Source organism: Martes martes, assembly GCF_963455335.1.
Source record: "Martes martes genome assembly, chromosome: 18".
NCBI classification, from domain to species: Eukaryota; Metazoa; Chordata; class Mammalia; order Carnivora; family Mustelidae; genus Martes; species Martes martes.
This window is the reverse complement of record NC_137906.1, coordinates 31,042,303-31,058,115: the sequence shown is the minus strand read 5'-3', so window position 1 is coordinate 31,058,115 and position 15,813 is coordinate 31,042,303. Positions and strand designations below refer to the sequence as shown.

Genomic DNA, 15,813 nt, shown 5'->3' with positions numbered 1-15,813 from the left:
TCCTTGACTATAGTCCGTCCCGGGGCCCCCTCCCGGGGGTGCTTACCCCGGGCCCAGTGGCTTGCCACCCCGCCTTCCCAGCTCAGCCTTGGTCCTCGGCTTGTCCCAGGGAGTTGAACCATCCGGGAGGCACGCCTGGCTTGGAGGGCGCAGTCGGGGGAAGGGTGAGGTAGCCCGGTGCACCTGGAAAGGGCGAGCCTGATCAGACTGTGCCCCCGTCTGCCTTGGAGTGGAAGCCACTTAGTCTGTCCTTATCCCCTCCGAGTCACCCCTTCCCTGGAGGGCAGATTCAAGCCGCAGCTCCTGCGCACGCACGCCTGAAAAAGCCACGGGCGGAGCCGCCTCTGCGCCCAGAACAGGTCTGAGCCGCGCCTCCCGCCCAGAGAGGGCGCGGGAGGTCCCGCAGCGGTCCTCCACCTGCCGGGAAACCCGAGCGGTGCCTCCAGCCCCGGCGGCTGCCGAAGAAGCTCCCTCCTCCCCGCCCGCCAGCCTAGCTCAGCTCTGCACGCCCCCCAACTCGCGCCCGCCCGCCCGAGTCACCTCTTCCGCGCCCCCGCCCCTCTCGAGCTCGCGCCCGTTCCACCCCCCCTTCCCTCCTCTGCCCGCCCTCCTCCCCCTCCCCCTTCCCTCCTGCCCTCCCTTCATTCCACAAGTGTTGCTTCGCTCTCTCCAGCGCACTTGGCGAGCTGGGGCGGTGAGAGGGATCCTGCGAGCGGGCGCGGGGCGGCTGGTCCGAAGCCGCCGGCGGAGGAGAAGCGCGAACAGACCGACTCTCCCCTGCTCTCCGGCCCCCGCCTCTCCCCGTAGCCGGCCGGACCTGCACCCCGCGCTTGCCCCCGCTCATCCTCCCCCCCGCCCGGCCAGGCGCGCTCCTCCCCGGCCGGCCCCTCGGCGCGCGGCGCGCTGGAGGCGAACGCGGGCTGAGCCGAGCGCAGTGGCCGCCGACCACCGAGCGCCCCGCGCCGCTCCCTGCATGTGCGGCCCGCGGCGGCTCGCAGCCCCCGGCAGCAGCCTCGGCAGCTTCGGCCGCGCCTCGAGAGGCGGCTGCAGCGGCTCCAGCGGCGGCCGAGCGGCCGAGCCCGGGCTGGGAGACACGATGCGCCGCGTCCTCCGGCTGCTCCTCGGCTGCTTCCTCACCGAGCTGTGCGCCCGCGTGTGCCGGGCGCAGGAGCGAGCGGGGCACGGGCAGCTGGCGCAGCTGGGCGGCGTGGTGGTGCTGGCGGGGGGCAACCGCTCCGGGGGCGCCTCCGGAGAGGCCGGCGAGGGCGCGGGGGTCTCGGACGCGCCCCCCACCCGGGCGCCCACGCCGGACTTCTGCAGGGGCTACTTCGATGTCATGGGCCAGTGGGACCCGCCGTTCAACTGCAGCTCGGGCGACTTCATCTTCTGCTGCGGGACTTGTGGCTTCCGGTTCTGCTGCACGTTTAAGAAGCGGCGATTAAACCAGAGCACCTGCACCAACTACGACACTCCGCTCTGGCTCAACACCGGCAAGCCCCCCGCGCGCAAGGACGACCCCCTGCACGACCCCACCAAGGACAAGACCAACCTGATCGTTTACATCATCTGCGGGGTGGTGGCCGTCATGGTGCTCGTAGGCATCTTCACCAAGCTGGGGCTGGAGAAAGCGCACCGGCCCCAAAGGGAGCACATGTCCAGGTGGGCTGCCTCCCCCCCTCCGCCTCCCCTCCGGGCGCCGCTCTCCCCGCTCTTCCCTCTCCACCTCTCCCCGGGCAATGGCGCTCCCCCGCCCCCGCCCCCAACCGCGTCTCGTCTGGGGGAGGTCGCCCGGGAAAGCCAACTTCGGCTGGGAGCGCGGAGAGGGGGCGCTGGGCTCCGCACAGGTGTGGATTTGAGCGTGTGTATGTGTGTGTGTCGGGGGTCTCTGCCCCCTCCACCCTCCCGCCGCCCCCTCCCGCCTAGGATTGAAGCGGACCGGAGACACACAGCCCGGGAGCCCGCGGCCCCGAAGTCTTGGGTTTTGGGGAGGGGTCCTCGGCTCGGATTCCACATCCTAGCCTCTAGGTAAACAGGGCAGGCGAGCCCGAAAGGGAAGGGGGGCGTGTGTGAGCCCGCGCGCGCGTGTGTGAGGGAGGGAGGGAGGAAGGGAGGGAAGGAGTGTGTGCCGCCTGCAACTCGTACGGCTCGCGAAAAAGAGGCGAGGGAGGTGGAAAGAGAGGGGAGGGCGAGAACAAAAGCCTTGCCTGGAGCGGCCGCCTCGCTCTCCCTGAGCTGCCAGGTCCCTGGAATTGGGACCTCGGTTGCCTCCCCCCTCCCAAAACCCTCGCCCCTTTCCCCCGTCACCACCTCTCCCAGCTGGGGGCCGTGGCCTCAGCTGCGCGCTGAGCCCCTTGGCGGGGTTGGCGTGAACTCCAAGGGCGGGAGCCCTGCTCACCCCCCCACCCCCCGCCGCCCCCCAACACCCTGATTCGTCAACTTTCCCGGTTGCCTTATTCATTATGCAAGTCCCAGCGCGAGCAAGTCGCAGCAGATGGGAGAAGGCATTTGGGGATTAATGGAGCTATTTGCCTTTTGCTTTTTTTAAAAGTGTCTAAATTGATTCGCACAACCCAGTAACTTTGGAGGCGGAGGACACAGGCACGAGGACGCAGCCCCCAGACCCGACAGAGGCCGGGGTTGGCGTGAGGTCTGGGCGGGCGGGGTCGAAGAGCGACAGGCAGTCTTCGAGCCGCTGGATGGTTGGGCGCAAGCTCGGTCTTCTTTCCGACTGTGGGCAACGGGGTCGCCGTGTGTCGCCCCACTACACTCAGACACACACACCCCCCCACACCTCCGGCGGGGGCCCATGTGTGCGCGTGTGGATGCACGCAATCCGTGCGCCTGCCTAAAAAAATCTGAACAAAGAGACCCACCAAAAATAGGCGAAGGAACATTACCACCTCACCAGTAATTATTTTCTATTTATACGCGGAGTATCCGATGACTTTCTCCCCCCACCCCCCGTGAGAAGAAATTTGGGGGAAGAGGTGAAGAAGTTGGTCTTGGTTTGGGTCAGCAGAGAGGCGTGGATGGATGTCGGGGTCTTGAGGCACAAAGTCAGCTCTGAGGGTATTCAAGAAACACTGACCAAGTAAGAGTAACACGCTGGCCCCGCCCACCTCCTGCAACCCCGAAGATGCCCCGTCACCAGCCCCAGCGGCGGGTGCTTCGCGTCCCCGCAGTCCCCGCCAATCCCTATAGCTTCCAGGGGTCTGTGTTAAGGTGAGGGAGGAGCGCCGAGGCAGGAGGACTGCGGCAGGCGGCGGGTGTCGCCTTGGTAGGGAGAGAGTCACCCAGGGATAGGTAGCCTGCCTTGCAGATTCGGGTTAATTCTTCTGCCGAAATATCCACTGAGCCTTTTCCTTGCAAACCAGCGCCTAAAGGAGCCCTCCTGGGTGTTTGGGTGGGGGGTGGGGGAGGGTAGGAAGGGCGGGAGAAGGGAGGTGAGAAGGTGGGAGCCGGGCTAAGGGTGGGCGGCTCCCTTTGGACGTCTGGGGGAGAAGGTGATGCTAGCTTCAGGCCCTCTTTGATCTGGGTATGCCTGTGGAGACAGCGCTCCAAGGCAGACCTGAGGGCCCAGCAGGGACTCAGCTCCCTGTCCTGCCCCCTTGCAGCTCTGTCAGGAGAAAAAGAATCACCCAGCCTAGCTGGTTGCAGCCACTTTCTTCTGCAGGTACCCGGAAAGGGCTGCTTGGGGGCGGAATCCGGGGGCACCCAGCCCTCTGGTACCAGCCTCCACTTGGCTTCTCCTCTGTACACATTTTGCGAATTCCAGAAGGCACTGGAAGTGCATTCTCTAAGAGGGAAAGAACAATTGATTCCCTCTGCCCCCCCCCCCCCCATGGTGGAGAGCATCCCGGGGCTTGAACTCTCCACCCTGAGATCAACACCTGAGCTGAGATTAAGAGTTGGAGGCTCCGCCTCCGGAGCCACCCAGGTGCCCCCAGGAATAGCTGATTTTTATTGGCAGTTTCCAGGGTATAATTTTCAACCCTGGCTTCGGATCCACCTGGAATGCTTTTTAAAAAATCCTGTTGCTAGGGGCCCCACCCTCGACAATTTAGATCAAAATCTTCAGGGCTGCGCGAAGCCTGTGTACTTCTGTAAAGCTCTCTAGGCTTTCCAGCTCTGGGCCGATCACTAGTAAGGAAAAGGAACTAACGTTTGCCAGACACCGTACTAGGGTGTCTGCGTGTGTGTGTGCACGTGCACGCACATGTGTACGTGTGAATGTACTTGCGTGTGTGAGTGCATGTGTGTGTGTGTAAATCTCTCATTTAGTGCTCACAGCTGTGAGACAGGGTGCTGTTAATTCATATTTATAGGTGAGAATATCCAGTTTGGGTGGCTGGCCCAAGGTCACACGAGGGAAACTGCAATCCCCAGCCCCCTGGTTTCCCCTGTTTTCAGTTTCCTTGAGCATTTGGGGGGGGGGGCGCTTCCTAAAAATGCAAAATGCATATTCTCCTGTTCTGTCCAGGAGGGACTGCAGATCAGTGTAGGTCTGGGATGAGCCCTAGAGATCCGCATTGAATAGCCTCCCTGAACGGCTCGTAAAAAGTGCCCTCCGCCTTCACAAACACTGTTCTTGAGTTTGGGACTATCGCACACAGTTGGGGAGGGAGGAATTAATCCACTCTGACTCTCTGATTTGCGTTCTGTTGTGTGTTGTCTGCATGTATAGGGTTTTCTGTGTAGTTGTGGTGTGGGGGCTGCCCCCCCCCCACCCCCGGACCCTCCAGATGCGTCTTACCCAGTGGATGCCTTGAATCATTTGGAGTCCGGGCCCCAGCTGGAGCTCATTAGCTGTTGCCTGCAGTGGCTGCTGGGTGAATGGGGTGGGGACGGCACCCCTGAACTTGACCTCAGAGAGGTTCTAAGGTGGCTTCCAGGTGAATCCAATGTCTTTTCTGCAGCCCCTTAATTTATTTTGTCTTGGGCTGTGAGGATTAGTGGGATGAGGAGTTTTTTCTCCTTTTGCCTGACCCTTCAAAGACTTACAGCCCTGGGCTGTCCCCCATGTCACCAATGTTCTCGTGACCCCTTGCACTCGTGTGATCCCAGAAGAGGCCTCAATGATGTCAGTTTTCAGACTCAGAGTCCTGGGCATGTGACCCGCCTCCTTCTGGGCTGAATGGATCTGAAAGCAGGAGAAAGTCAGTAATTCCAGGAGCTGTGGGGGAATTGCTCACGCTGGCGTAAGAACTCCACAGACACTCATTCACCAGCGACAGCAGCGTGACATCCAGCCACTAGTTATTGGAAGCAGGGACTGCAAAAGGTGGCCGGCTATGGTTACCAAACCCCACAGACAAATTTTGTTTGATCTGCACTTTATTTCTACTATACTAGTCTTATTTTTAAGTTTCTTTTTCTTTTTTTTTAACTGTGAAACATTTTAAACATACATAAACAAACAAACCAAAAAACAAAAATAAACTTGAAAGAATAATAAGAAAGAACTCCAGAATAACCTGTGAGGTTTTTACCCCCAGCACCACCAACATTTGGGGTTGGCTCATGCTTAGTGTTGGGGGGCTGTCCTGGGCAGTGAAGTGTAGATCCTTGGGATCTACCCACTAGGTGCCAGTAGTACCCACCCCACAACCCAGCTGTGACAGTAAAACACACACACACACACACACACATACATATCCTTAGCCGTAGCCACTTGTCATCAAGGGGTAGAATCACTCCCCAGTCAGGAACTACTAATCTAGACGGGACAATCATTAGTATTTTGTCATATTCGCTTTATAGTACTCTCCATATTTTTATTTTCTCTCTTCCTTTCTTCCTCTTGTCCTCTCTTTTTCCTTTGTTTTTTGGCTGCAGCTTTCGAAAATCAGTTGCAGACATGACATTTCATCCCTGAATAATTTAGCGTGGATCCCCTAAGAACAGGGACATTCTCCCACGCACCAAAATTCCAGTAGCACGCCCAAGAAAAAGGACGGAGTTTCTACCGTATGTGTGATCAGATAGCCGATCATATTAAAATGTTCCCAGTCATGCCAAAAAATGTGTTCCAGAGCTTGGGCTTTCAAACGAGGATCTGGTCAAGGCTCACTCATCTGGCTGTGAAATTTCTTTAGTTTCTGTTATATATTGTGTTTTAAAACCAACTTAAAACCAATTGCCAACCTTTAAAGCTTGGCGTTATCACACAGACATCCAGATTTCTGATTTCTCTGGAGAAATTGGCAGGTCCGACAACACTGGACCTGAATTTTTCCCATGGAAACCGTTGGTGGCCGCTGAGTGGCAAGTTCCCTCTTTAGGAACCTCGCAGGTTACCCTGGGTCTCCACCCCCCACCCAGTTCACTTAGCGCTGTCACCTGCAGTCCATGGAGATGCTGTCAGGCCAGCCTTAGCAGCAGGGGCTCAAGTCAGATGGCCTGAGATTCAGTCCAGATTGGCCACTTAATAGCTGTGTGACCTTGGGAAAGTGACTTCACCTCTCTGAGTTTTGTTTTTTTTTTTTAAGATTTTATTTATTTATTTGACAGAGATCACAAGTAGGCAGAGAGGCAGGCAGAGAGAGAGGGGGAAGCAGGCTCCCTGCTGAGCAGAGAGCCTGATGCGGGGCTCCATCCCAGGACCCCGGGACCATGACCTGAGCCGAAAGCAGAGGCTTTAACCCACTGAGCCACCCAGGTGCCCCTTCACCTCTCTGACTTTTAGATTCTTGTCTGTAAGATGAGATCATGATGATCCCTATATCATAGGCTTCTGCAAGGTTTTGCTGAGACCGGGCTTAGGAAGCTCTTAGCCCAGGACCTCCAATGGTCACTGCTCAGGGACTCTAACTCTTACTGCTAGAATTTTCTATCCCATTTGTGCTGAAGAAGTAAGTGCTATAGTCTGGAACTCAGCACCGAGCCCTTGCTCTGCTACTTCTTTTTAGCTGTGTGTCATGGGTCAGGTGTCCCAAGTCCTCTAGACTTAGCAGGAGTTCAGAATAAGAGAGAAGACCCACGGATGACCACATTAAATGCCTTGCAAAGTGCTGGCCTAGGTGATGTTGCAGAACCCTCGGCAGTGAGCTTGTGTGTCCCTTCTCACGTCATTTCCTTTCCCAGTTGAGGCAAGCCTTACCACTAAGTCCACCTTCTAAGAGGCACAGATGGCTTTCCATGAGGATGAACAAGCCCCGGGGGAGTGGAGGAGTCAGACTTCAAACCCAGATAATACGAGGCCAGAGCACAGGTCCCTGACCACTAGGCTGCGCCGCCTTTGAGCGGACATGTGCAGGACGCCTGCCGTCTCAGATCACAAAGAAGTGCTTGATGCTGTGCAAATGGCAACACATGCAGTGGGGCTGGTTCAAGGAGCCACCACAAGATCAAGCCCTGGAATGTTCTCTGCATCTGCCCCTGGCAGGGCCAGCCCTCTTGGAGAAGGCATTGATGAGAAATGACCTTGGGGCCAGGACGCATGTTTGAAGCTCTGTACCCTTGAAGCCAGTAGGGAACACATTTCATTATTTTGCCCACCTTCAAACAGAATCAGAAATCCAAGTGGCAAATTACGCAGCCCAGTGTCCTGTGTGTTTTTCAAACACGCTTCAGAAGAGTTGGAGTCCCTTGTGAAGAAATAGCATCAAGTGATAAATGTCCGTCCTTCTCTTGCCTTTTTTCTCTTCTTCCAGCTCCCCCCTCTCACTGCCCATCTGTGGTTATCCTATGGCTTTGACTGGCTCCCCAGGTTAGAGAAGCCCTTGCATGGGTCACCTGTCGACCATGGAAAAGTCTCTTTCAACTCTTTTTCCTTGCGGGGTACTCTTGCTTCTCTTTGGGCACCAAGTCCTGCATTTTATTTTATTTATTTATTTATTTATTTTAGAGAGAGAGAGCACGCAGGGAGAGGGGCAGAGGGAAAGAGAGAGAGAGAGCCTGACGTGGGGGGCTCGATCTCATGACCCTGAGATCGTAACCTGAGCCGACATCAAGAGTTGGCTACCCAGGTGCCCGAGTCCTTGCATTCATTGGGGTATAACATACACCATAAAATGCACACATTTGGAGTTGAAGTGCAGTCGGATGAACTTCATCTACACCCATGCAACCACCCCTCAGAAAGTTACCTCCCACCCATTATCCTTGCATTCTTGAAAAATAAAAGCTGCTTCTGATATGAGAGGAAGTGCTCCGGAATCCTATTCAAGTGTTTAAATGTCAGAACACAGTTCAGACCTTGGGACTCCTGGAAGCTTTGAAGCAAGATGCTGGGACTCTGAGCTCTGCTTGGAAATGCTGGGGGCTTTTATTTACTCACTGTAATTGGAAAGTAAAGGGACGCAGCCTTCTCTTTTGTTCCTCAAATATACCAAGCTCACTGCTACCTTGGAGCTGTTGTGTTGGCTTGGCTGAAATTCTCCTCTGTCAGACTCTTCAGGTCTTAGCTCAAGTGTCACCTTCTCTGAGAAACCGTCGCTGACCACCCAGGCACAGTTTCCACCACCCCTGCCCCTTCAGCCCATCGCTTGGTGTTACTGGCTTCATTTCACATTATAGCCTAAAATTAACTTACTCATTTACTGGTTTGCTAGTTTATTATCTGTCTCCTTGCATTACTGTCCACAGGAAGGAGTGTGGGGACACCAGAGTCTCTTCTGCTGTTGTATCCTCAGCGCCCAGGATGGTAGCTGGCACAGACGAGTTCTGCTTTTTGACCTCCTGGTTTCCATAAGAAAGAATCTCTTTTATTCGTTCACTCTTTCACATATTCATGTAGTAGGTATTTACTGAGTACCTGTGGCATACCCAGCCCTGTTTTGAGAGCTATGGGACAACAGGGAATCGTCTGACTTCAAAAATGGCAATGTTTTGACGTACTTGTTCTGAACTGGGTGAAGAGATATCGAGGAAGATATACATTATGTGGACTTGGCCTTAGAAGTCTGAAATCTGCAGGACTGACATCCCAGTTTGAAGGCTCTCCAGCAGGAAAATTCCCTTTTACTCAGGGGAGGGTCAGCCTTCTGTCTTATCCAGGCCTTCAACTGATTAGACAAGGCCCACCACATGCTGGTGGATGATCTGCTTTACTCAGTGTCTTGATGTAAATGTTCATCTCATCCAAAAGCACATTCTTAGACACATCCAGGATGATTTTTGACCAAGTATTTGGGCATCTTGTGGCTCTGTCAAGGTGACACTTAAAGTTGACCATCATAGTACTTTTAGGATCTTGCTACTCAGAGTGTGACCTGTGAAACAGCAGCATTTTCATTACCTGGGTGCTTGAGCAGAAAGATCTCAAGTCCTGCCTCAGACTAGCAAGACCCCGGGATCATGACCCAAGCTGAAGGCGGACGCTTGACTGACTGAGCCACCCAGGTGCTCCCCCCTTGCCCCGCCCACCGGTCTACATTTTAATAAGACTCCTAGGTAACATGAATGCACTTTGCTTGAGAAGCACCCAAACTATATGCCACAAATAGATGACAGATCCTGGGGAATTCGTTTGGCTTACAGCACATAGTTGGTTCTTTCCCTTGTCTTATTTATTAATTTTTTTGGACGTGAGCTATAACGTGTTTTTGAGTATGTCCCCTAATACATGCCCATTTGTTTTACTAGTAAGTTTGTGCTCCTACCTACCAACAGTTATTAGGTGCATTATAAAGCATATATGAAAACAGACATTTCAAATGGACCTGAAGGTGCAATAAATCTGATCTCAAAATTGGTTGCAAAGTGTGATGATGTTATGCAATCATCAGTTGGTTTCTCAAATGTTGATCATTAGTAAGCAATTCATATTTTGAATCCTTCTCACGAGAGTTTGGATTGTTCTGGGCTGACTTTGCTTTGATCTGAATAGACAGTCATCATGTTTAACCTTGCGATGAGCTAGTTGTGGCGGGGTGGGGGAGAGTCAACTCTGCTGTATTCTTGGGTTTGCTCTGTTAATGTTATCTTCAGGTTGCGGATTTTTGGGGGACATTTTTAAGCCACCTGCCTGCTTGATGATGGTTAGCCTACTTGCAAGTAGATAGGTAATTTAGCTGCATAGTCCCTTCCGCGGTGCTCAGAGCTGGATGTAGCACATGGACCCTAATGATGGTGCCCAGTTGCCCTCCTGGGCCTGAGGTTCCCGATTCTCAGTGTCTGATGTGGGCAATTCAAGGGAGGGCTCCAGCATCCATACACACACGACATTGATTTCTTACTTGAACCACTAAAGACCATCCACAGAAGTTCTTGGATTTCCTTTCCTGATGCTGAATCATTTTATGTGGTCCCTGAAATGAGCGGATCATACCTTGCAGACTGCTTTTCCAGGATATGAAGGCCTTTTAGGAACCCTCATTTCCATTGCACACTCTGCGAGGGGCTGCCTTGGGAGAAAAGCAGCCTTGGCTTCTGGGCTGGATTTTCAAGAATTTCCAGACTCAGGAGAAGCCCAAGGGATCTGTAGAAAGCAATGCCAACCAAGTTTGTGGTCGTTTGTCCCAATGACTTACTTTTCTAACTTCTTGAAAGCCTGAATATTTTGGAATTCTTGCGTGGGGAAACTCCTTAGAGAATCTGGGGAAAGCTATGGCTTCCTGTTCAAGAAAAATGCACAAAATTTTCATTCAATTCCAGAGGGGCTCAGAGATCCCTTGAAGCTCATGATGAAGAACCTGTTTAGAAGGGAAAAAGGCAAATTAGGGTTAGAGGGCATGTACCCTTTGCCTCAGGCATTCCTTTCCTGCAGCCCTGTTGAGTTTCAGATGCTGCTTACAGCACAGAGCAGGGAAGGAGGCTGAACTCCAATGTCAGGGACACTCAGGTTTGTATCTTGGTCCCTGCACTGATGAGCTGGGTTAACCTGAGCAGCTTTTTGCTCCATAGAATGAATAGGAGAGGCCTTACCTTGAATGCCCCTCCTTTTGCCCCTTCTTTATTGGCCATCTTCCAGCTTCATTGGCTTTCTTTCTGGTACCTCAAATATTTGATCTCTTTCCTGCCTCAGGGCCTTTGCACTTGCTGTTTCCTCTGCCAGGAAGGTTCTTTCCACCTTTATGGGACCAATTCCTCACCATTCAAGACTCAACTCAAATGTCTCCTCCTCAGGAAAGCTTTTCCTGACCACCTTATGTCTCCTTCTCTCTTTATTTAGAATTTTAAAGAAGTGTACAATTCAGTGATTTTTTTTTTTTTTTGGCATAGTCACAAAGTTGAACAACCAACACCACTCTGGGATCCCAGAACCTATTCATTATCGAAAGTCTGTATACATGAATGCAGCAGCCAGTCCCCAGTCCTCCCTCTCTCCAGCCCCTGCCACTACCACTCATCTACTTTCTATCTCTATGGATTTGCCTATTCTGAACATTTCATATAAATAGAATCATCTGCTCTGTGGCTTTCTGGGTCTGGCTTCCTTGCAGAGGATCAGGTTTCTAGGTTCCATTCACGTTGTACCAGGCGTCAATACTTCATTGCTTTTCATGGCTGAATCATGCTCTATCCCATATCACCTTTTTTTTTTTTTTTTTTTTTTGGTCCATTCATTCCTTTATTTGGGTTGGTTTCCACTCTTGGGCTTTTGGGAATAATGCTGCTATGCACAGGTGTCTCTTGATCCTGTTACACTTTTGTTTTTTTTAATTTTCGCAGTTCTTGTTGATTTATTTAACATGCATACTCCTTATCCTGTCCCCTAGAATATAAGCTCCACCTTGTATATTGCTATATGCCCAGAGTCTTGAATAGTGCCTGGCACAGAGTAGGAAATACATGTCAGTTCCTTGAAGGAATGAATGAATGAATGGGACAGTTGCTGTTCTCTTGTCTCTTGGAGGCCTCAATCTTTCCCTCTAATTCATGTGGGAATCTTGCTGTGTCCCCCATATCTCACATCTGATACTTCTCACCAGCTGTGGTTCTCCATCGTCTCATTCCCCCAGGAGCGACCACTCCGCCAAGCTCGGGGCCTCTGCTACCCTGACAGAGTCTCAGACTTGAACGTGCAGCAGAAAACGCAGGTGGCTGGGCCCTGCCCGCCTCTGGAGTTTCCGAGTCAGTGGGTCTGGGTGGACGTGGACATTTGCATTTTAACACGTGCCGGGGCAAGGATGTGGCTCCTGGTTGGCGGACCACTGTCTGAGAGTCGGGGCTCTAGGGGGGTAAATTTCAGCAGGCAGCCTGGGCCTGTCGCGTTCAGAGCTGGTTCTGTGTGGGCCTCACTCGAAGAGATCACCTTGCTTGTCTGTCTCCCCTGATGTGGACTTGGAGGGTTCTGGTACATCGAGAGAGCATCGGGATGGGTCCGAAAACATGGCACTATGGCTTGTGGGGGTGGACCCCTGAGAGGAGGCCTGGATGAGTACTGCGTACGGAGGCAGGGGTGGTGCTGACCATCGAGGTGCCCCTAACCAAGGAAGTGGATAGGCAGGGCTGATTCTCTGCCACCCCACCCTGAAACCGTGGCATGAAGGAAGTTTACATTTCTCGATATGGCTAGCCCCCATGTTGTGCAAAGAGAAAGCAACATGAGGTTTATGGCAAAAACAATGCTCATGTCTTTACTCACACCTGTGCAATTTTATACCTGCAACCGTCTGTACCATTCAAGGGTAATCACATCTAAATAAAGACATGATGGAGAGCAGGTAAAGAGAAGTCAATGTGTTGGTGAGGTCTGACCTCAGGAGAGATGCCCGTTGACAGCTGTCTCTGTTCTGTTCCGTGTGCGAACACTGAGCGCCTTGGCTAAGTTTACGTCTAACTGTGAAGGTCACTGTTCTGGTTGAATTGGGTGCCAGCCCCCTCCCTCCCCCACCACCCCTTAAAAAAAGGCTTTTATAAGGTCCTGATCTTGTGGTCCTGGGAACGTGACATGATTTAGACATGGGATTGTTGCGGATGTCGTGATTTAAGATGAGGGTACCCTGGAACAGGGTGGGCCGCTAACCCAATATGACTGGTGTCCTTGAACGAGAACGTGGGACACACACCAGGGGAAGATGGGGAATTCCAGCAACTGGCAGAAGCCAGGAGGAGTCAAAGGGAGGAGTCCCCTACAGGTTTCCCAAGGGGCGTGGCCCTGCCGACATCTTGATTTTGGATTTCTGGCCCCAGAAGCATGAGACCATAATTTCTGTGGTTCAAAGCCACGTAGTGTGTGGTGTATTGTTACAGTAGCCCTGGGAACCCCACACGACCCCTTAACACCTCTCACCTTGTTGTCTTACTTGTCGGGAAATAGTAAAATATATCAACCCTTGGATGAGCGTCCAGGAGATTAAACAGGATGATAACTGGGAAGGGCCCAAGACACAGCTGGTGACTCAGGTTGTGTGCTTTTTCCTCCATCCCAGCTCCTGACCGAGAGGGGCACCAACTCGGGGTGGCACTGGGTCACCCCAAAACCTCCCTAGTTGCTGGAAACCCAATGCACGCAGTGTACAGAGCTGTGCCTCGGCTCTGGTTCAGCCCTGTACAACTGGCTGTGTGACCTTTAGCAGGTTAATTCACCTCCCTGAGCCTTTCTTTGCTCATCTGCAGAGAAGGAATAATAAACCTCAGAAGGCGTTCATATGATACTTAGTTGAATTAAGGCACATAATGCGATTAGGATGGGGGTCAGCTTATGGTAAGTACTCCAGGAATGTTATTTGTTGCTAATAGTGGGCATCATTGTACATGATGTGTGGGATCTAGCATGAGCTATGGGGGGGGGCTACGTTTATGGGGCACAGACATTTTACATCGATTCTACATTGGATCCTCTCAACAATGCTTTGAGGTGGTTGATGCTGCTTTCTCATAGCTGTTGTGAGGAGCGTGTGGACTGTTGTGCACAAAATCCTTATGTAACCTCTAATTGCAGGGATCTTTTTACTTCCTCACGTCTTTTCCTCCCTCCCTCCCCTAACTAGAACGGTAGCTCCGTGGAGTCGAGACCTTGTCTTCCTAAGTCCAGGGCCCCAAGCACAGCTGGTGCCAATCATTGTGTTTGGAATGAACAGATTTAAATTCTTTCTTCTTTCAGGGCCCTTGCAGATGTCATGAGGCCCCAGGGCCACTGCAACACTGACCACATGGAGAGGGACCTCAACATTGTGGTTCATGTCCAGCATTATGAAAACATGGATACCAGAACCCCCATAAATAATCTTCGTAAGTATAGTCGTGCGGTCCGTTCCCAGCCCCACTTGGTGACCCATGCAGGGGTCGTGTGTCTAGATTTTGTGGTCTGTGTTTGGGTTCACAAAGAGCTTTTTGGTTTGCTGACTAGCTATAAGTTTGATTTCATCTGTCCGAGATGAAGCCCTGTTTGGTATTGTCAGATGTCACTTGGTTTCTCTGTTAAAGAGCGAACCCCTTGGTTAGTTTCTTACGGTTGGTTCTCCTGTTAACGAATGGCTCTCTTGGTTGGTTCATCATGGTCGGGCACCTTGTTAACCAACGGGTGACTTCGTTGGTTCATCCGAGGTAGGTAATCTGTTAGCCATTTTAGTGGTTCCTCTTGATGGGGGAAATCAGTGAGATAGGGCCCATTTGCTTATTTGTCTATTTCTTGAGGTGGCCTTTACGATTCATACTGTTTTCACTGAACAGATAGTAGTTCAGTAGAATTTGATCTCCTTTTCATCAAAAGAGAGTTTGGCAGAAATACATCACAAACTACCCTGTGTGTGTATGCACCGTGTTTGTGTGTGCGGCGTTCAGTTGTGGTTATGTTGTTTTGGGGTGGGTACGTGTGATTCAACTGTAGCAAATTCCCTTCCATTTTTCTGCTGGGGGGAAAAATGCTACATTTGCTATTGTGTTTCAGTAGGAATTCTTGGGGGTCTCTGTATGCTCCCTCAACTTTTCTTTCCTTTCAAAGGTCTTTATATATGACATACGATGTTATGGAACTGATGTACTGACTAATGGAGGGGGGGGGAAGCAAGATTGTTTAGTTTTTGACAATAGTGTACTCCCGTGTTTATTCCTAGCAATTATGTTTTCAAGTAACTCCCACATTAAAGTAACATGGAGGGCTTGGTTTAAAGTAACAAAAGCCAGACAATGTAAAAGACCCATTTAGTTGTGGCTGGAGATTCTTAAACACATCGCGCGTGTTAGAGTCTCGGTTGCTTTGGCTGAAACTCCGCTACCAGAGTTGCATTGGGGTTTTATTTGCTGAATCATCGTTTTGGACTGTTTGGCTATGAATTTTTATGCTCGACGGGTAGAGGAATGAATCTGTGGTATTCGATAAAGGTGATGCGAAGTCTCTGATTCTGCCTGGTGCTAATTTTTTAAAGCCTCAGGGAAATGTTGCAGTATATTTGAAAACTCAATGTTTACACAGTTTGCCAATGGGCCACTGAATAGAATGTCTGAGGTGTCATTGTATTAAATAATTCGACATTATGTATTTATGAACCGGGTCGTAGAATGGCAGGAGAAATAGCCACATTTTGGAGCAAAATGCATCAGCGGTTGGAAGTTTTATGACTGAATCTCACAGCCCTGAAAGTTACAGTTAATTGCACCAACTGTGACACGGCAGTTGCGGAGCCCAAGTCTGGCTTTGATGGAAATGAGGACATTCTCTTAAAGGTGTCCCTGGGAAATCAGTTGAAGCTAGATGTATGTTGGTTCCAGACAAAGTTGAAATGGTGTTGAGTTCCTGGCTGCTCCAGGTGACTGTCAACACATTTCTCATGTGACGTTTCAATCTTTACGATGATTTTTGAACCAGCACTCAATTGCAATAATAGACTCACCGAAGTCACTCATGTTTCATCATGGCATCAGGCAAAAGGGCAAGGGACATTAATGAATCTTGTTTCAATAAGGGACTTTTGTTTGAAGTTGTAC

At 51.6% G+C, this 15,813-nt stretch overlaps 1 protein-coding gene across 2 annotated transcripts in view; it reads left to right on the top strand.

Annotated features, from left to right (window-relative positions):
• Positions 1-973: 973 nt before the first annotated feature.
• Positions 974-15,813, top strand: part of SHISA9 (shisa family member 9) — a gene marked incomplete at both ends in the record, with an annotated part of 270,612 nt that continues 255,772 nt past the window's right edge. For both annotated transcript variants that reach the window (XM_080830540.1, XM_080830539.1), the window contains 2 exons: positions 974-1,659; positions 13,991-14,118. In XM_080830540.1, the coding sequence (XP_080686666.1) occupies positions 974-1,659; positions 13,991-14,118 (814 nt within the window). The remainder of the gene's footprint in view (positions 1,660-13,990; positions 14,119-15,813) is intronic.